The sequence below is a fragment of the Nyctereutes procyonoides genome, unplaced genomic scaffold (assembly GCF_905146905.1).
Source record: "Nyctereutes procyonoides isolate TBG_1078 unplaced genomic scaffold, NYPRO_anot_genome, whole genome shotgun sequence".
In the NCBI taxonomy this organism is placed as follows: domain Eukaryota; kingdom Metazoa; phylum Chordata; class Mammalia; order Carnivora; family Canidae; genus Nyctereutes; species Nyctereutes procyonoides.
The window spans coordinates 53,377,416-53,400,312 of NW_026575140.1; the positions used below are offsets into that span (position 1 = coordinate 53,377,416).

Here is a 22,897-nt window from a genome sequence, read left to right on the forward strand (position 1 = left end):
AGACCCAGAGTAACATCAAAGAGCATGCATAAAACCTTGAGGTACACTACATAAAATCTTGAGGGGGACCATCAACTGGTTTGAACGTTAGAGTAAAACATATACTTTACTTCAACAACTAGAAGGCACAGTCCCTGTGATTGTAACCATAGGAGAAAACTAAGTAAAAGTCAAAGATTAGAAGAGGAAGGGAAAAAAGCAGTTCTTACAAGGGGTGGAAAACTGATAAAATTTTCTTGTAATTTTAAATTTCCTACTACACTATGAAGACGAACATACCAATGTGATCCCCAAACTCCAGACATCAGAGCGGACGTCATATCCTTGTCGTGATGCACTCGGGTCTATTCTTTCAGGCTGGAACACAAAAAGTCATGGTCATTAATTATGCATACTCTCAAGGAGCAGGATGGAAGCAACAGCTGGGTAGGGAGCTGAAATGCCGGCACACTCCTAGAAGAATCCACATCTAGGGTGAGACTTGGAGTAACAGGAAGCCATTATTATACTGAAAACCAACAATAACGACAAAACCCAACCCAATGGCCACCTCCATACAAGGAACACACAGCAACTCTTCTAATTTTTCCCCCTAAGGACTCACCAGCATTTACAAACCGGAAGCTGAGAACAAAGAAAAAAGGAAGAAAACTGGAAAAGTGAAAAAAATAAAGAATTACAGGGTCAGATTAGTAAGCAAGTAGTGGTAAACAGATTAAAACAAAACAAAACACTAGGTCTTCTCCATTTCACTGAATAAGACCACACCACAATATATCTGAGATACAAGAGCAAACATGAGCTAAATTCATTATAATTATTCCATCCATTCTTCATCATAAAGCTAAATACATCACTATGCATATCTTTAAGGATATCTATTAATCATTTTTAACGAAATTATGGTACTGTCAAATATATTCTCCTATTATGCAAATAGCAAAATGTGTAATCTCTGTGAAGGGAGCATTCTTTACATTTCCTTGAAATAAGGATCATTATTTCCCTGAAATAAGGTATAGAGAAAAAGAGAACCAGTAGCACAGAGCTGAAAATGGTCCTTAGCTAAGCAAAAATTACTGCTATTGAAAGAAATGTCCAGAAGTATAAGCACTGACTGTGTTATAATCTCTGCCTCTCGGCAACAACTAGTTTGGAAACCTATTTTATATAATTTTTGTTTTGAACAGGAGTACTGTGACTGCAAAAATACTCACTGGAAGCTACTTAATTTTTAGTTGTAAAAATACATATTTACTTGATAAGACACATATTACATACAAATTCCAGACAATCCACCAAGAAAGAAAAATACTCTATACAGCAACAGAAAGATACACATTTTTCTCAAGCTCACGTGGAACATTCACTGATGGAGACCATGTGTGGGGCCATAAAACACACCTTATTTTTCAAAAGAGAAATCATACAAAGTATGTTCTCAGATCACAAAGTCACTAAATTAGAAATCAGTAACAGAGAGTTATCTGAGAAATGCCCAAATATTTGGAGATTAAACATACTTCCAAGCAACACACCCATCACAGAGGAAGCTCAAGAAAAAGTGAAAAAACAAAAACAAAACTCTGCACTAAATGAAAATGAAATAGACCTTATCAAACTTTGGGAAATGCAGTGGGAGAAGTATTCAAGGGGAAATTCATAGCACTGAATGCAAATACTAGAAAACAAAAGAGATCACAATCAATACCTCATTTTACAGCTTTAAGGAATTAGAGGAACAAGTAAAATAGACAAAAAACAAACAAACAATCAAACACAACACACACACACACACACACACACCAAAAAGACAACAAAACCCGAAAGGATTCTTTGGAAAGATCAACAAAATTTACAAACTCTCAGCTCCACTAACTGAACAGAAAGGACAGACAGTCAGATGGCTAAAATCAGAACAAAAGTGGGGATAGGACTACTACTCTTCCAGAAATAGAGGAAATGGACACTTGAAAATGAAACCTATCAAAAATAAGAGAGAAATCTGAATAGCCTTAAAATTACTTTTTCAATGAATTTGTTATTAAGAACCTTCCCATGAAGAAAAGCTGAAACCCAGGGACACCTGGGTGGCTTAGTGGTTGAGAGTCTACCTTTGGCTCAGGGCGTGATCCCGGGGTCCTGGGATTGAGTCCTGCATCGGGCTCCCTGCAGGGAGCCTGATTCTCCCTTTGCCTGTGTCTCTGCCTCTCTCTGTGTGTCTCTCATGAATAAATAAATAAAATCTAAAAAAAAAAAAAGTCAAAACCCAGATGGGTTCTGGTGAACTCTTTCAACCATACAAGGGAGAAATAACACCAGTCTTACACATATGTCTCTCAAAAAATGTTTTATGAGTCAATATAATAACTTACAGAAACCTAAGAAAAACATTACTACACAATTCATAACCCTCATAAACACAGACACAAAAATTGTTAACAAAAATATGAGGAAATCTAATCGACAACATGTGAAAAGAAAACAATCATGACCAAGTGGTGTTTATCTCAGGAATACAATACTGACTTAAAACTTGAAAAAAAAAAGTGATGTGCCATATTTACAGAAAAATGAAGAAATATCATATCATCTTCTCCATAAATGTAGGCATCTGACAAAATTCAAAACTCAGTTCTTAGCACACTAAGAGAAAAGAAGCAAACTTCATTTCACAAAGGGCGTCCAAAAATCAGCAAGAGCGATATTTACCTGTGAAATCCAGAACATTCCCTTCCTAATTAAATATGGAACAAGGTACAACTTGTATTCAGCATTATTTTGGAGGTCCTAGCCAATACAAAAAGGTAAGGGGTGGGGGTAGCCACTACCTCCACTCACAGACACTTAAAGTTCAACTGTTTACACAGAAAATCACTAGTAAAATTAATGGTGAAACTAGCAAGGACACAGGGCACAATGACAAAATAATGCAAATCGTCTGTATTTATCAACAAAAAAATACTGGAAGGGGCACCTGGGTGGCTTAGTCAATTAAGTATCTGACTCTTGATTTCAGCTCAGGTCATGATCTTGGGATTCTGTGATCAAGGCCCACGTCAGGCTCTGTGCTCAGCATGGAGTCAGCTTCTCCTTCTCTGCTCCTCCCTTCTCTCTCAAATAAATAAAATAAATAAAATCTTTGAAAAGAGAGAGAGAGAGAGAAATACTGGAAAATACATTTTTAAATTCCATTTACAATAGTAGCATCAAGAAACATGAATTCCTTAGGAATAAATTTAAAAGGCACACAAGGGTTCCTATACTGAAAACTACAAACACTGCTGACAGCAAAATGACCGAGAAACAGAGAAACAGCAGGTACTGAAAAACTTGGTAATGCCAAAATATCCACTGGTGAATGGATGAATAAACTGTGGTCTATCAGTACAATGCAGAACTTCTCAGCAAAAAAAAGAATGAACTAACACAACAGCATGGTTATCTCTTAGACATTATGCTGAGAGAAAGAAGGCAAGACACAAACCAGTATATAGTGTAAGATGACATTTAGATGAAACTCTGGGAAAAGCAAATTCAATTGACACAGAAAATAAGACCAATGATCTTTTTTTGGTGACAGACATCAATCAATCTCTTGATTGATTAGACAATTACATGAATAACTACATTTGCCAAAATCTGAAGTATATATGTAAAATGGATGCCTACCATTTGTGGTACTGGTGTTCATTCTGAAACTGCTGTATGTTTAGGTCAAAGAGGTGGAATTTCTAGCAGGTGTGTGCTAAGAAAACTTACCCAACTCCTGTAAATAAGTCAAAAAAAGATTCCACTTCTTTTCATTCATACTAGAGCACTGACAAGCCTACCCGAGGATTATTTATATGTCCTTTCATTTTGCTTGATATTTATTATTCATTAGGGCCAGATACTTAAGTTACGTGATTACCTGTATAGTTTTGTCCATGAGGGATGCAAATGATTTCTGTCTAGAAACCCCAAAGTTACTTCCTTATGGACGTGGAGATGATTGGCAGAACTGTATTTGAATGAGCCCACCCATCCTGGCATTTCTTCCTCGGGGATCATAAATATTAAATTACACAAATGGTCTTGAGCTAGTCTCACTACCATCCTGTCTGTCCAGTGTTCTTATGAATGAGTTCAATGTATTTTAGACAACTTCTTTCTTTACTTGTATGTATAATATTTTTAACATTTTGAAAATTATTCTTTGATAGGAGTAGATATTTAAGATTCATGAAATTAATTAGAGACCCTGCATCCTAAATCTAAAACCAAAGTATAGGCTTGAAAAACAAAAAGCTTTTTAAAAATATTAAAGTTTAAAGGAAAACATCAACTCGGAGAATAGGGTATGTAACATTAACAAAATAGCAAAAAAAAAAAATTAAAACAATTTTATATCCAAATATATATAAAAATAAATATATAACTCAAGTTACACTGTATTGAAATATATAAAATAAAAACCAAAAAATAAGGAGAAACTGACAATAGTAATAGTAATGTTTCTTGGATTAAAGAGACAAAAAAAGAAGTGTTGAATAAATGTAATTAATACAGAGCAGGCTTTTTCCAGTATTTCATTTTTAATTGATCATTGATCATGCTAAAAAGAATCTCAGTATGTCCCAAAAGGTAGAAGTGTACAGGCTAAGAAGCTCTGAAAGGAATAAGAGATTTTCAAAAATCAGTGAAACACTTTGTAGTGGTTAGCTATGATGTGTAACAAATTATCCTAAAACTTAGTAGCTCAAAATAACAAACGTTTAATATCGCACAGTTTCTGTGAGTCAGGATTCAGGGATTATTTTTGATGTGTGGTTCTGACTCAGGGTGTCTCATGACTGTACTCAAAATGTTGGGTAGGGCTGACTTTACTGGGTCTGGAGATTTATCACCAAGTTCATTCACAGGGTTCCTGGCAGGAAGCCACAGTTCCTCACCACATGAGTTTCTCATAAAGCTGCTTATGTGTCTTTACAACATGGCAGCTGGCTCTCTCCAAAGTGAGCAATCCAAGAAAGAAAGAAAGCTACAATGCTTTTTTATGACCTACTCTCAGAAGGGACACAATGTCCTTTCTGCCATATGTTCTTCATTAGAAGTGACTTGCTAAGTTCAGTCCATGCGTCATGGTCTCCACCTTTTAAAGGGAGGTGTATTAAAGAAATAGCAAATTTTTAAACTACCCCACATTTGGATATTAAAAACATTCTAGTAAATAGTTCTTACATCTAACATTAAAAGCAACTAAGAAGATAAAAATATGTATGTGTATACATGTACACAAGTACATGCCCACAAGTATATGCTGATGCTGAGGAAATAGTAAAATTTCACAGGTTTTCAAGAATTCTCTATCTTTCCTCAAAGACTCCTGGTTAAGATGGATTTCTATCTCAAAGAATGAAAACTATGCCAGCACTAATGTTATGAAGTCTTGGGAAACTGTTTTAAACTTGAAGTCAAAGATGTTTCGCTCATGAGATAATCATTAACTTTTTACCATATGAATAAAGATGGAAATTTTCCCAATTTGATTGTTTAAAGCCAGCATAGCCCATGTTAAACCTTCACAATGTGAACTCTAAATCAATCCCACTTAAACACTGTCATGCAGATATTATAAATATTAACATACCAAATGTAAAAATATATTAAACATATAAACTATGAGCCAGGTAGGGACTATTTCTCCAACACGAGAATGGATCAACCACAGGAAATAGATGTTACTGTGATAGTCACATCAGCAGCTATGCAGGGAGAAACATTTCCTCATGGTCTGAATGATACCAAAAAGGCATTTAATAAAATTTTAACAGCTGTTCCTGATTCATTCTGATCTCTCTCACACACATTCACACACAGAAATTCACACAGAGTTAAATCAGAAAAAAAGCATTTGCTTTCAAGACCAAGAAACCGCAAGAATCCTATCAATATTGTCGTTCAAAATTGATCTAGATGCTCTAAGCAAAGCAACAGAGGTAAATGTGAGAAAAGTAAATACACACACAAGTATGAGGAATATCAATAAATACAAGGAGGGCCAAGGCAAAATTATTTGCAGAATGGTACCTTGAGTACTATCTGAAACCTATTCAAAAGTGAGGTAGATTAGTAATTTGGCTGGTTATAAAATTAACATATCAATCTAAATAGCTTTCCTCTGTATATCAGCAATTATTAAGAAAACATATTACATTTAAAATAGCAACAAAAAATTGTCTTAGCACCCAAGAACACAGCAGGGAACAAAGACTAGAGTCTCAAAGGGCTCACGATCTAGTCAGGAGGAGGTACATAAACTAAAATAATCAGGTGGTGATAAGGGTTACGAAGCACAGCAGGGTCAAGGAGGGAAGGCAGAAAGGGAGGGTATTATGTCAGATGTGATGGTCCAGGAAGGATTATCGGGCATGTGATATCTGCTCCAAGACCTAACTAAAGTGAAAAACTGGCACATTAAAAATATTCATAGGGGAAAGAGTTCAAAGGAGAAAGAAAAGACCCCAAGGTAGGAACATTCTTCCATATACATATGGAACAGAGGTCGGTGCCATGGCCAGAGCTGGGCAAATGAGGCTGAAGGTAATATGAGGGCAATTCAGAAAGATAGCTGAGGGCAAGATCACATAAAGCCTTAAGTGACCATTATGAGGATTTGGGGATGAGTGTTAAGCAGAGAGATGGCACAGTCTGACAATGTTTGGAAAGGACAACTGGCCACTATGTTGACCACAGACTGCGTAGTAGAACAAGGTTAAGCAGGGAGACCATTCTGGAGACTACAGAAATCAGGCAGGTGAGAAATGTAGGTGGCCAGATGAAGGAACATCCATAGTTTTTAAGAGGGTGGGTTCTATGCCTTGAAAGTAAAGCAGACAAATGTTTGTTTATGGGCAGGATGCAGAATATGGAAAATAAAAGGAAATGAAACTTCAAAGTCCGTGCCCTGAGCAACTGGAAAGAGGAGTTGATATTTACTGAGATACAGACAAACAGGGGTTGGCAGGGAGGGAGCCCCCAGATCTTGTAGGGGGCAGAGAGGTGATATGATGAGGTCAAGAGCTTGGCAACGGACTTCCTATACTAATCACTTCTATAGGATCTCAGAATGGTTATAAAGTAGGAAACCAGATACTTGACTTTGGAATTACAGGTGAGATGTGGGCAGGAAAGAAGTTATCACCATTCACCATACCTGAGCATCCACTATGTGACAGATGCTACACTTTGATGAACAAAAGAAGCAAAGTATTAATCCTAAGGATTGGATGAACTCACTAAAAAAATTTCAGTAGTTAAGAGAAAAAAAAGAGATTGAATGCTCAGCCCTGGGGCATACCAGTGTAAAAGAGACTGGGAAGATGAGAAAGCCCTAGAGAATCAGGAGAGATGGGCCAGGCAGGAAGGTAACCAAGAGCAAGTAATGTCAAGAAACCAAGTGACAAAAGTCCTTCAAGAATATAGTATTTCAAACATTACAGGAAAACTAAGGAAGATCATGACTCAGAATTCACCATGGGCTTCAGCAACATAAAAGACAGTGTTCACTCTGATAACAGCAGTTAAAATGCGGTGATGAGACAAAAGGACCCACGAGGATGGGTTCAGAAAGAATTAAAGGAGAAAAAGGGGGCGGCTGGGTAGCTCAATGGGTTGAGCATCTGACTCTTGATTTTAGCTCAAATTTTGATTTCAAGGTCATGAGGTTAAGCCCTGCTTTGGACTTGAAAATTAAAAAAACGGAGATAAAGCGCACACAGTGGGTACAAACAAGTATTCAGAAATGACAACAAAATTTGAAAGAACTTATTAATAAATGCGTACAACCTGTTGGAAGGAAAAATTAACAAGAAACATTAAGATAACTGGAGTGGATGGAGAAAAACAACATATTCTTCATTGAGAAGACTCAAGAACATAAAAATGAAATAACCAAAGGAATTTCTACATCTAATGAGATGCCAATAAAATTCCTGAGTTACTTTTAACAATGATACACCATTCATATGAAAAATACAGAAATATGACACAATGCAGTTCAGAAACACTCCCAAATCCAAGGATTTAGTGTAAGAGTATTAAGTCTCAACAATGGAGTTTGAATAAACAGATAATTAAAAAAAAAAAAAGAAAAAAAAAAAAACAACCTCTTATTCTATAGGTGAAAAGGATTAACAGGGCACTTGTCGCTATGATCCCTGAGTAAATGCATAGAATTGCTGAGTCATTATATTGTATACCTGAGACTAATACTACCATATGTTAATTATTCTTGAATTAAGAAAAAAAAATTAGAGCTGTCTGCGTGGCACAGTGGGTTGAGTGACCAACTCTTGGTTTCAGTTGCGATCATGATCTCATGGTCATAGGACTAAGCCCCACGTCGGGCTCTGCACTCAGTGCTAAGTCGGCCTCAGATCCTCTTTCCCCCTCTCTCTCCCTCCAGTTTATGGTCTCTCTCCCTCTCAAAGAAGAGGCTCCCCATGGGAGCACAATGCGGGACTATCTTCTTTTAAAGATAAATAAAATCTTTAAAAGAAAAGAATAAAAAACAAATTCAGAGTTTAAAAAAATTCTTAGCTGGTTAACGGTCTATGGGCAGAAAAGTTATACTCTTCCCTTTGATAACACAAACAATACCGATCACAGCAGGATTAGAAACCCAAAGCATAAAAAACAAGAGCCTAAACTTAGGTACTCAAATGTGACTCTGCAACCATGTCTAATCTTGGTATAAGAAAGATATTCCAAGATATGCTAACAGCCAGAAACTATAAAGGTAACACCAATAAACTCACCACATGGAATCTTTCTACTTCTGTAATTGAACCACAAAATATGTAAAAGTTCAAGACAAAGAACAGCTTCTGGGAAAACATGTAACCTAAACCTAATAAGAAAAGGGTTAAAATTCTCATATTTTACATCAGTACAAAAGATTGGCATCTTCATAGAAAAATGGGCAAAGGTTAATACATAAAAGTGGCCAAATGTAAGAAAAAATGAAGTATCTTTCTCAAAATCCCAGCAAATTTTTCACAAATCTCATTCTGACCTATCAACTCAACAAAGATAAAACTGTAACCCAGAATGATACCTATTTAGAAAACACACCCTTTCAATCCTACATTGTTTTCCCAAAGGTATCAAGAAGCATGCCCCTTTTATAGCCAAGGGAAAACAGAAAAGAGTTGTATAAAGACACAGCTTAAAAATTTTGCAGCAGTATTTAGAATAACAAAACACTTTTAAAAAACCACATGCAGGCAAAAATAGAAAGCCGGTTCATTTTTAGTGGCTAAATTCATTATATATGAAGATGCATCAACCTGGAAACATGCCTGCAAAAGCCTACAGAGCAGATGAAAAGCATATGTGCAAGAGAATTACATTTACATAAAAATGTAGGAGGACATATGCTCACAGCAATTTTTTCTCTTTATGAATGAATGATGGGTAATTATTTCTCCATTTTACTAGTCTGCATTTTATCTTTTATATATTGAACAGGGACATAATCTTCCAATAAAGAAACAGTTATAAAAAAAACACATTTATAATACTATCAACAGTAGAGTTCTCAAAGGTTATTTCATTTGACATTTTATTTATTTTTTTTAAAGATTTTATTTATTATTTATTTATTTATTCATGAGAGACACACACAGAGAGAGAGGCACAGGCAGAGGGAGAAGCAGGCTCTATGCAGGGAGCCCGACATGGGACTCGATCCCGGAACCCCAGGATCATGCCCTGGGCTGAAGGCGGTGCTAAACTGCTGAGCCACCAGGCTGCCCTCATTTGACATTTTAAAAACAGGTATAATGCAATGGGTTTTCAAAGTCACCAGGAAGGGAAAATATCAAGCCACTGGGGATAAGCTGTTCATCTCAAAGTTACGGGTACAAACAGAAAAAGTGACACATGAGCATCATTTAAGAATGTGCATGTATACACATATACATTCAAGAGAGAAAATAATCTGATCTGGAATCTTTCCCTGAATATTCCAAACTGTTTTACTAGGCAAAAAATATTAAGAATCTTTAAAAAAATCAAAATTAAGGTAGAAAGCTCTTCTAGAAAAAAACCATCATGAAGGTGTCTGGGTGGCTCAGGTAGTTAAGCTTTTGCCTTTGGCTCAGGTCACAATCCTGGGATCCTGGGATGGAGCCAAGATCCTCAGACCCCTGCTCAGTGGGAAGTCAGCTTGTCTTCTGCCCCTCCCCCCATCTCATGTATTCTCTCGCTCTCATATAAATAAATAAGATCTTTATAAAAGAAAAAAAGAAAACCATCATGGACTTAATGCCCAAAATGGGGGTAGGGGGAGTCTTGTTTTCTAACATTCAGAAATAAGCATTCAAACTGCTAAACAAAGAAAGGATATTGGTTACTCACTCGCAAATCCCCATTTCCAAAGATGACAGCAGTGTTATCAATGGACAGTTGTTTCCTAAGCTTGATTTCTGTGAAGTTAAAATTATCAGAGACTGTGCACCTCAAGCGCAGTCTCATTACTGGCCCAAAGAAGGGTGGCCTCCAGTTGCTGTAATTTAAGGGCTTTCCTGAGATATAATCCACACATGATACAATTCATCCACTTGAAGCACTCAATTCACTGGCTTTTCCTATATTCTCAGAACTGGCCAACCATGATCAGAGTCAGTTCCAGAACCCTTTCCCCACCCTACACTTTTGGCCACACTATCTGCTGTACTGCAACCTCCCCCCACCATCAGATCTGCTCATCTACTTTCTATTGCTATAGGGAAACCTGGACTTTCATATGAATAGAACCATAGAGTATGTGATCTTTTATACCTGGCTTCTTCCACTTAGTATGTCTTCAAGGTTTACCCACATCATAGCATGAATCAGTACCTCATTTTTGTTTAAGGCTGAGTAATATTCCCTTCTACACAGACCACCTTTTGTTTGCCCATTCATCCACTGATGGACATCTGGGCTATTTCAACCTTTTGGCTATCACACAATCATGTAGCTGTGTGCTATAAACATTCATGTACAAGTTTTTTATGGACATGTGTTTTTATTTTATGAAAAACATTTTTCTTGAAATAAAAACACATTATTTGCATTATTACATACTATACACTATATGTATTGTTTTTCTTTTATTTTTCTCATTTAAAAAAATCTTTAAACCAAGAAGAACAGGTATCTAATTGATTGACAAAGCTGTAAAAGCAATAGCTAGCCACCCTGAAGAAAACTTATTTTTTCCCAGTTGAAAAGCCTGAGACAGTTACAGCATTTATGATACTACTGAATAAACTGTTTTCCATAGACTAGAATCTCTTCCAGTTATTAATACACATGCCACAATATGAAGTGGATCTCACTGACGAATATTTGGGGAATGCTAGATTTAGAAAAGTTGTTCCTTATTGAGATTTTTCTCAGTACTTTTAATTCCTGTGCTGATACACACAATGTATCTATACCACTAAAAATGGCACATGGTGGCTCCCAGTTATCTGGCTCTACAAAGTTTTCTTGACAAACCTGTAACATGTCATCCAGAGATAAAATTTTTAAAAAGCCACTTCGTACACTATCTCCCAGTTATTTGAACAGGATTAGTGTGAAGCCATACTACCTTCATTAAAAGTGATATATAGAATGACACAGCAAAAAAAGCAGAAGAGGTAACTCCAAGGGACCATCCCTCCAAAGAAACATGAAAAAACTAAGGAAAAAAACTGTCATAGCCAACTCTGTCAGAAATCTAAAAAAAAAAAAAAAAACAGAAGTTTCTAACAACCAAGCAAACAGTGAATCAAGAAAAAGCCAACTTAAAAGTGGTAAGTAACATTTGCAGCATTTTGACTTGACCTCATCCCAATCCCTGCTCCAGCTCAACAACAGTCTTGAAGATGGTAGCCAGCGTTCCCGGGGTCGGACCCCAGACCCTGGGCCCAGAGGGAAGAGGAAACAGAGCATTAAGAATTGTGTTTGTTCCAACTTGTCTGAGGGCAATGAAGAATAGGTGGTGGCGCACCCGCTCCTCTTCTGCCTAACTTGGAACTCACTCAAGGCAGAAAATCAGAGGACGTTTCTCGAAAACGTCATAAATGAATGACCCACGGATGGCTAGTGTGAAAGATGAAGACAGAGATATATTAGAGAACCAGAGGTTAAGGCAGATTTGTAAACAGTTGAGTCAAGCAGGAGTGCCCAAGCATAGCCAATCTGCAAAGACTAGAATATTTGGTGTTTTTTTTTCCTTTTGTTTTGTTCATGTTTTTTTTTTTTCTTTTTAGGTCCTGGTACCCAAAAAAACCTAGGGAAACTAAAAACAAAACTGTCAAAACACTAGCTGAACACAAGCTAAGAAAACAGACATCAGAGACCACATAGGGGTAAGAATACAGCCTCTAAAAACAAGACTGTTGGAGGAAAAAATCACTAGAGAAACAGCTAACATCTCACAGAAAGGAGCCAAACAAACCACAAAGAGAAGGAAAGAATCGTCACATTTTATTTCCAAAATTACAATTTAGTTCCAAAATCACATTTTATTTATTTGAGAATCTCAATAGAGAGATTAGAGGGAGAATCTCAAGCAAACTTAAGGGGCTCGCTCTCATGACCCTGCGATCATGGCCTGAGCTGAAACCAAGAGTCGATTGCTCAACCAACTGAGCCCAAGCACCCCCAGAATCACCACATTCTAACACCCAAAATGTCTGTTTCTCACACACACAAACAAATACAAAGCATGCAAAGAAACTAGAAAGTATGACCCATTCACTGGAGAAATGAACAGGAACAAGAAACTACCTGAGGAAGCACAGACATTGACCTTACAAGACAAAGTCAGATAACCCGGATGGAATAGAAAAATTCTTCAAAGCACACAAATTACCAAAACTGACTCAGAAGAACTAGAAAATCTGAACAGACTCGTAACAAGCAAAGAGACAGAGTTTGTAAGAGAAGCCTCTCAACAAAAATAAGTCTTATAGGGGCACCCGGGTGCTCAATGGTTAAACATCTGCCTTTGGCTCAGGTCGTGATCCTGGGGTCCCAGGATCGAAACTCACATTGGGCTCCCCAACAGGGAGCCTGCTTCTCCCTCTGCCTATGTCTCTGCTTCTCTCTGTGTGTCTCTCATGAATAAATAAACAAAATCTTAAAAAAAAAAAAAAAAAAAAAGAAAAGAAAAAACTCTTATAGGGACTGGTTAATAAGTTCTTTACCAAACATTTTACCTGAATGGCCTTCCAAAGAGAAAAAAAGTGACCACCATTGTTTTAGTCTTATATACAAGTGTAAAAATGAAAATTATATCCTGAAGAATCCAGTTTTTTGAAACCAAAGAGAGAAACAGATTACAGGTGAATGAATGTATATTTCCAAATTTGTTGAATAGAGATCAAAGGAGGACACAAACATCAACAATTTCTTGATGTTGATGAGCTATAGCTTGGTCAGATTTTCAGGCCTAATAGGCTATATGTATTTTAAGAGGAGATTAAGCCAGGGTCTGAGAAATCCCCAAGATAAGTGAATTGACATATTTTAGAAAGAATTGCTATGAAATGAGTTCTTACTTCAACTATTAATTAAGACTAAGTATCTTACAAACTAATATGGATGGGCTCCTAGCACAGAAGAAGAGGTACAAGAGGAAATGCTCCTCAAAGACAGGGAAGCTGGTGTAACTTTTTAGAAGTTTCTTCATGTGTTGGAGGACTGCAGAGGGGAAGCATGTGAGGCTAGTGGGTGAAGGAATCCTTTGAGAATGAAAAGACCATCAATTACTCATCTGGAGAAGAGGAACAAAGAAAAAACTGTGAGAAAATGAGTTTCTATTTTACAAATGTCTCAACTGCTTAAAAGAAAAAAAAATCATCTGTATAAGCATTACCATTAATGAAATAACCTAACAGGATGTGTTTTGTGATGTGATGCAATACGAAGTACCCATCATCTATGAAATATCCATGCTGAAAAAAATTCATAGCCTGACATTATTCATGAGGGAACAATAATCAGACAAATCCAGAATGTGGGACATTCTTGGGAAATCTGTGTGTGAACAAGGTGATGTCATGAAATTCTTGTAATTATTTTAAGTTTCTGTTTTAGGTGTGGTGATGGTATTGTAGTTATGTAGAAGAGTGCCCTTTTTTATGGGAGAAACACAAGTGTTTAGAATGACATTCGTGATATTTGCAACTTACTTTCACATGGCACAGAACACATACAGACACATACATCTCTGTGTTTATACACACACACCTCGATGAGGGAGGTGGGAAGGTCCCAAAACGTTAACATTGGCAATTGGTTTATGCAAACACTTGTGTTTCAACTCTACATTATTTATACATCATTATGTTAAATAATCCAAAAGAAATATTACAATTCCTATAGACTAAAGACAAATAATAAATCTTAAATAAAAGACAAGATACATTTCTGTGTTTTCTGTCAAGGTACATCAAGAAGAGTCAAGCCACCACAAGGCTGGTAATAAAATGAATGCCAATCACTCTTATCCATCTATAGGTCTCATAAAGACTAGAATGGACAGAAGCATTTCATTTAGTTCAGTAAAGATTAGAGGTTGATTCCAAGGTTGAAGAAGATTAGCAGGGAAAGAAAAGCCCTATACCACCTGGGCCTGTGAACCTTATTTCTACATAAAAATTGAAAGTCTACTTCTTTCTTAAAAGTTACCTGAATTCAAATATTCAGCTCTAGTTGGTCTGCAATTATATTTTTTAAACCTGCATAAATCAGGGACGCCTGGGTGGCTCAGTCAGTGGAACACCTGCCTTCAACTCAAGTCATGATCTCAAGGTTCTGGGACTGAGTTCCCTATTAGGCTCCCTGCTCAGTGGGGTGCCTGCTTCTCCCTCTCTCTCTGCCTCTGCTCATGCTCTCTCACTCTGTCTCAAATAAACATAAATATATATATATATATATATTTATTTATATATAATATATGTCTTAATATATATTTAAATATATATTAAAATATATATACAATGTAGATATATTATATATATCTTAAATATATATATACGTATATATATCTTAAAAACCCTGCATAAATCAAACATAATTCTTAGTTAATGTCCCACTGCACAAACACCTGGTCACCCTTAATACTGTGATAAGCCCTACAAGTCCAGGTAACAGCTTCTAGTTCATTCTCAGGGTACATTTACTAAATGTGTAAATTATATGACTTCCCAAATGCTGCATGTATAACATTTTTATTTCTTACTTTTGAAATTGTTGTTCCATTTAACCCTAATTATCATGATGAGCCCAAGGCCTTCCAAATTTTCCCAATAATCTGCCTGGACAGTCAACATCCTCAAAGCCCAAACTTCATATGAAAGTTTCTTTTTGTACAAACATACACACACGCACAAGCACACACAAATCCATAAAGACCACAGCCAAAACTACTGACAGGAATGCCTCAATAGTCTGCACAGCCTATTCATCACCACTTAAGAGCTGTGTACTAGTCCCCAAAGAATCACAGCCACATTAAGTAAGACACCAACATCTAGGGGAAGCGCTTAAAATGTAGACACTAAATTTCTAAATACAGATCAAAATCCAGCCTGTTGGAACAGCATATGTGTACGTGCTGGGGTAAGAGGAGTATGACGTGTAGAAGGCTAGGGTAAGTCTATCTCTCTGAGGGGAAACAGGCTCTAGGTTGGCAAATACCCAAGATCTCCACCCTTGAATCTGTCAGTATGCTTCATCCACCTCTAAGGAAGGGACCAACAATATTCAGAACATAGCCTCAGATTCTGTAAGACATACTAATTTCACTAGGAACCCTGGAAACTCCAGTCTCCCATTCTTCTCCAACTGGAAAAGAAGCATCAGTGACTGGCCTATAGGCCACATTATCCATGTGTTAATGGGTGATGTGGACGCATGATCCGTAGTATCCATGATCTTACAATGTTATCTACAACAGTTGAGTGAGCATGTGGAGTATTGGAAACACAGAGGCCTTCTGAAAATTAACCAACCATCTGGTGGATGAGTGGAATAGAGAAATACAATGAAACAGGAGTTCACTGGTGTAATATCAGAGTTTCACAGAGAAGTTAGAACCTGAGTTTGGTTTTTAGGATAGAGGAAAATATTTAGTATGCTGAAACTGCATGACCAGTGGTAGACCCCTTAGAAGGAAAGCACCAAAGGGCACGGGCTCTCTGGGCAAAGACTACCAACCAGGAAAGTCTGGCCTTTGCACTTACTGCCATATATGGCCTACACCCGGCATCTCTTGTCTTGGCAATGGAGTCCACCAGCTGTCCACTGATGCCAAAGTCACAGAGCTTAATATTCCCACTCCTGTCCAGAAGAATATTGGAAGGTTTGATATCTGTAAGAGAGAGAGAAATGTCATATCAAGTACAAGTGATCGATGAAATGAGCTACATTCTGAAGCACGTTAAGCAAAAATACCAAAAAAACCTTACACTAGATAAGTGATCAGGTCCTTAAAAATTCAGATATAAAAGAAGAGGAAAAATGAGAAAACAGTGGTCTGAACACCAATGTTTAAAAACTCAGTATCAAAAATGCTACACAATAAATGTAAGCATTCTATAATGCTTTGTTTTCATGGAAAGATTTATATTCATTTACTTGCTTCAAATTCATTACTTACTGGCCAAAATATGAACAATGAATTTAATCTACAAGAGTATACCAAGCTACTTTAGAGTAGATCAAAGACTAGCCACCTAAATGCAAACTGTACAAATTATACATCCACAATTTAAAGTTGAGTTTTATCTAACTCAGGAAAGTATCCAATCCAGTACATCTACAAGACCACAGCTTTGGGATCAGAGAAGCAAAGGTTCAAAACCTGGGTCCCAAATCCACAGCGTGACCTGGGGCAAGCTCCTTGACTTTGACTCAGCAATCACAATTTCGTCATCTACAAAATGAAAATAATTGCTAATCCATAGCGCTCTGGAAATTAAAAGACCTCATAATACAGTATCAGACCTTTATTTGTATTCAATAAATCCATCCATTTAATAATTATTTCTCCTTGAGAGAGATTTTTCTGACATTAGATGTCTTCATCAGGTTTCCCCAACCAGCCCTTTCTTCCAGTTGGCCTTGAGAAACCAGATTCATTTTCACCCCTTCCAAAGTGTGTGTGCTTGCTTTCCTGTCAATTTGAGAAAGCCGAATCCCTTCCATTTGCTTCTCCAAGGTTTTATAGTCTTGATAAATTGGGCCCTAGGCTTTCATCCCTTCTTCACTGACAATGAACTCAATGCCACTATGTGTTAATCCACTGTCTGGCCCATTCTCTCTCTTTGCTCATGAATCCTCTAACCCGGTCTCAATGCTTCTATCCATTTCATTGTCACTAGCATGGATCAGTGAATAAAAAGGATACAAATAGATACAAGATACAAAAATATCTGTAACTCAGAAGGGGATGTACAAAAAAACCTGAAAAGGTCTCCTGCCATCACTGACAGGGATGCTTATCTATCCTACCACCCACCCCACCCCTTCCAGTAGAACCTGTATTTGCTTTTATGGAAGTATCCCCTTTCTTCTCTGTAGCTGTAACCATACCTCTCCAAATGAGGGACTGGCTGGTCCAATTATCAGGGTAGCCTGATGCTCCTTGCCCAGAACCAGTTTAGGGTAAGGGCATGAAGCAACTCTAGTGAATGAGGCAAGAGAATACATCAGAGCAATGTACAGAAGATGTCCCAGCTCCTATGACAGCCACACAGGAAGAGGAAGAGCTTCTCCAAGAGGTATCATGTCTACATGTGACACTGGGGACTTGCTTTGGTAGTTATCACCCTGAGGATGGAGCCAAAAGAAGGGTGCTTGAGCCCTGAACATACTGTCCTTAGAACTACCCCATCCTTGGACTTGTTAGGACAGATAATCAATTTCCTTGAAGTTTAAGGCAGTTAACTTTAAGGCAGTAACTCATGATCAAAAGCACTCTTCACTGTAGCAAAAGAGCTAACTGATCCTAATAAAAAAGACTGCTATATTGGGGCGCCTGGGTGGCTCAGTTGGTTAAACATCTGCCTTGGCTCAGGTCAGGAACTCAGAGTCCTGGGATTGAGTCCCATGTCAGGGCTCCCTGCTCAGCAGGGAGTCTACTTCTCCTTTTCCCTCCTCCCCTCCCATCTCTGGTGAATGCTCTCTCCCTCTCAAATGAATTTAAAAAAAAAGTCTTAAAAAAATAAGACTGCTATAAACTCATTGTTTTTATTTTACTAATAGAAAAACCCAAGTTATTTTTGAAGCTTTTCCGTTTTATTCAGCTACTCCTCGGTCACTGTCTTAGTGCTTTACTGTGATTGGCAAGTATCTCTAAGGTAACTGTAAATGCCCTAAAGGTGATACTACTCTCATAAGTGCAAAACACAGCCAAAAAGGAAGGAAAATCCCAAAACAAGAATGCAATGAACTACAAGAAGAACAAAATCATTTTGTTTATAGGCCTAACTCTACATGACTTTAAGCCAAAAGAGAAAAATAAGCCCACCTAAAATGATTTTTAACAAGCATCAGGGCAAAGTAAAATTAAGTGAAATATTATGATGTTCAAGGTTAACTCATTTCAGTAGTCCTGAGTCAACCCCAAACTAAAACTACTTAAATGTGCCAATTACTAATTTCTGTAACCACTAGAAATCATGTTTCCTAGAATGTGAGTCTTTTCACTTCTGCGAATATAACCTTTTACTTTCTGCCCTATTTATTGTCAGGCTGAGTCTCGCACTGTCACATATGGTCTTGGGTTTACCCATTACAAGTATCTTGAGGACCAGGAACCTGCAAACCTCTTCAAAGCCACCACCCCACTGCCCTGAGTCTAGCAGAGCAAGAAAGACAGCAACTATTTAATCTATTAGCTGTTTAATTTCGTGATTCCCATTGACTTCCAATAAATCTACATCAAATCCTGACATTTGGACCTGTGCCTAACAAGGCCAAGATCACTGTTCTCACAAGTACAAATGCTTTAGAGGAATTTCAATGTACAATAATAATTAAAGCATCTCTATTTGCTAAATGTCCTCTGAAGTAAAGAAGAAACACCTGTCTCTAAAATGCTCAAGGTATCACCCTCCAGACTCTTTGAATGTCCCCAGGACCACCTTCGTGCACATTTGTATACAAAGAGAAACATTATCTATTAAGCAAATAAATAATTATTTTTCAACTAAGAGTAATAAAAACCTTGCGGCAAAATCTATTTCAATTTGTAAACTTGATATACTAACAAGTTAAGCTGAAATTTATAGAATCTCAAAGGAAAAATACCCTAAATTAATAACAAAGTTTTACGGAGAAAAAAATAGTAATAGTGTCAGGGTACATATGTTTTGCTAAAAATAGAAATATATCAGAAAAGCGTACACAGGGACATTATAATTTTCAATAATGTTTTCCTATTAATAAAAAATATTAATCTCTTTTTTAAGGAAAAATATTAATTTCCAACCTATAAAAAATAACTCATACCCACCTCTGTGAATGATTTTCAAGTTTTCTTTTAAGTGGTTTAGTGCTTTCACAGTCTAAGGACAAAAAGCAAAGACAGGATAAACAACCAATATCCTTTAATCACACAGCACACAGTTCATCATAGGTTATACAGCCTTATAGCCGTTCACATTCTTGTAAGCTTAATTATTTCAATATTCTGTCCATTTTTATGTTAACTAAAGACACTAAATGATTATTTTAGATCTGAAAATGCAGTTGTTTTTACATGCTATTACCTGACAGCTAAAAAGAACCCAATAATTTATAATTTTTTAATAAGTCATTACAAAGTTGTACATTACTTGCATCTTCAAATTTTTCCAGAATGGAAGTAATTCAGTACAAAAGAGTCCACAGTCTGGTTCCATTATCAATTCTATCAGCTAAGTCTTTTTTTTTTTAATTTTTTTTTTTAAATTTATTTATGACAGTCACAGAGAGAGAGAGAGAGGCAGAGACACAGGCAGAGGGAGAAGCAGGCTCCATGCACCGGGAGCCTGACGTGGGATTCGATCCCGGGTCTCCAGGATCACGCCCTGGGCCAAAGACCGGCGCTAAACCACTGCGCCACCCAGGGATCCCAAGTCTTTCCAAATTTCCTCAGTTTCTCATAATTATTCATTCACCTTCACTCTGTGCTGAGTCTTCAAAGTAATTTTGGCAAAGTATCTGTTCAACAACTATGGGAATTTCTGCAGAATTTACATTGTTTAATCTCTGCTCGCGGCCAGAAATTAGGCATTTCTTCAGAAATATAGGGAACAGGGGCTTGAATCAAAATTTCTACAATCTCAAAGAGAAATGAAGAACAAGCCAACCCTTTGCTATCAAATGGTCAAGTCTCTGCTCCATCAAGCTGCTGGGTGTCAGGAATGCTGAACTCGTAATTTTTCAAGTAGCTAAGGCCTTTTGTGTTCTTTGGGTCATTAATTAGCAAAAAGAGGTTTAACACAAAGTAATTTTAAATGTTATGCTTAATAGAAAGGATGATCACCGCGTCTAGAAATATAGGCAAATATGTAACAAATGATTTATTTGTGTGTCTACATTACACTTACTGCAATACACAATAAAATAATTTTGTCTATGATTTCTAACTTCATGATCACCCTGGTTAGAAACAGGATTCTGGGGCAGCCCAGGTGGCTCAGCGGTTTAGTGCCGCCTTCAGTCCAGGCCATGATCCTGGAGACCCGGGATCGAGTCCCACGTCAGGCTTCCTGGAGGGAGCCTGCTACTCCCTCTACCTGTGTCTCTGCCTCTCTCACTCTGTGTCTCTCATGAATAAATAAAATCTTAAAACAAACAAACAAAAAAAAAGAAACAGGATTCTGGGATCAGGTTGCCTGAGCTTAAATCATTTGCTACCTACAACTGTATGAAGTTCAAAGCAAATTAATTACTTAACCTCTCCATGCTCCAGATCTGTCATCTGTAAAAGGGGTTACTATTCACCACAGAGAGTTGCTATGAAGATAAAATGTCATAAGATCTTAGCCTGATGCAAGTAAACATTCAATAACCATTAGCTACTGTCATTAATCTACTATTGTTGCATTATAATTATCATGAATAGTAAAAGTTCCAAGATAATACTGGGTTTGGGATACCGGACAGAGAGAGAAGACAAAATTGATCAATATAAAATGTCATATATCTTCCCAAGAATAAACAAGTTTCTAGAATTACTCAGTTTCATTTTATATCATATGAAAGGGTATATACTGTAATGTTAAGCTCATAAGATATTTAAATTTATGTACCAATCTGGCTAAATAAATTAAAATATTAACATAAATCTTAAGACCATTATGACTTTAATCTGATTTTTTAAATTCCAGTTATATATATATATACACACACACACACACACACACACACGTTTCACAACTAAAATACAGTTCAGAAACTGCCTATGTATTTTTATATTAACCCTTAATGATCAAACAGGATCAACTGACAATCAGCAGACTATACTGGAGGTGAAGGATGTAAGAACAAAGAGGCAGGAACTTGCATGCAACCAGAATTTCTACTTTACGGCTTCCTATAAAACTTAGCTTATACATCCACTAACCTATCTCAATGTCATTAGCTCAGTCTCAGGGCTTTCTAAGAATCTTACTAATTTTACTCCTTTGAAAGGATTTTTGTGAACAACCTTTGCAACTAAAAGATTCAGAGGAAGAAAAACGATCAGGAATTCACTTTGAAAACTACAAACACGTGTGTAAAAGAGTACCTCTTTTGTTTTTGGTACTCTGGTAAAAGTGAATTGGCCAAATCAGCAGCAATGTTGGTTACTGAAACTGCCAGTCAAAACTTTCAATAGCTTAGAGTGGACCACTCAAATCTTAAACCACAGGAAAGACACCCTAAGAATTTCAATGAAAGGACTTGAAGGAGACTGCTGTGATTCTGATTAATTTAGAGATAATGGTGAGAACATAAGCAATTTAAAAGTAGTTAGAACAACAGGGCTAAAAGGAACAGAAAATTTCTTTTTCTGGTTTTGTTTATAGCACAATCTACTATGATTCATTGTGATTTTAATGAACAGAATATTGTAGTTTTTACATAGAACCTATTTTGAAAACTGTTCTTATGACTTGTACTAATTACCCCACAGAAGTGATTTTTGTCTGTCTTCCTATTACAAATGATTTTCCAGGAAGGTCAGCAACATTCTGTGAAGGACATTCTGATAGGTGCATTCAAAACTCCAGAAGCATCTTTATATAAGTATATACAGAAGGAATAATTTGAAAGCCAGGTACTTACTGCTAAAGTGATTTTGCCTAAAATTTCTTCTGGAATAACATCATCTAATACACTATATACATATTTGTAAAACTTATCAAACGAGGTAGACATGAGTTCCATACAGATCCAACAGTCACCCTATAAAATAACAAACAGCTGTTATTCCTTTACATCTTAGTATTAAGTACTATGTTTCCTTTACTTAAAATAGAAATACAATTAGAGAAAAAGCAATCTTCTTCATCTTTTTTTTTAAATCTTGCATTAGAGGGAATTTTTGGTTTTTAATAAAGCCCTGGCCAGAAGAGTCTCCTCCTGTGTAAACACAAACTTATTTATTCAACTTCCCCACTCTTGACTGTAAAGTCAGGGATGGTCTTATTACATAGAAATTTTTGTGCTTTTAAAAATATATCAAATTTTGCCATAATCAAATACAAACATAGAAAACATGTGGGAAACTGTTTACTGTCACTAATAAAGAAAAGCAGATTACAGGAATCCAGAGGTTCTATATAAACTTCTGAAATTAGTAAGAAAGGAAGAAAAATACACAGAGCAAACCCAA

At 36.8% G+C, this 22,897-nt stretch overlaps 1 protein-coding gene across 3 annotated transcripts in view; it reads right to left on the reverse strand.

Annotated features, from left to right (window-relative positions):
* Nucleotides 1-22,897, reverse strand: part of MAP2K4 (mitogen-activated protein kinase kinase 4) — a 136,797-nt gene that overhangs the window by 16,035 nt on the left and 97,865 nt on the right. For 2 of the 3 annotated variants that reach the window (XM_055305833.1, XM_055305835.1), the window contains 4 exons: nt 22,348-22,467; nt 19,547-19,598; nt 16,272-16,399; nt 280-357 (listed from right to left, as the gene is read on the reverse strand). In XM_055305833.1, coding sequence (XP_055161808.1) covers nt 280-357; nt 16,272-16,399; nt 19,547-19,598; nt 22,348-22,467 — 378 coding nt within the window. The remainder of the gene's footprint in view (nt 1-279; nt 358-16,271; nt 16,400-19,546; nt 19,599-22,347; nt 22,468-22,897) is intronic. The other variant, XM_055305834.1, reaches the window with a different exon arrangement.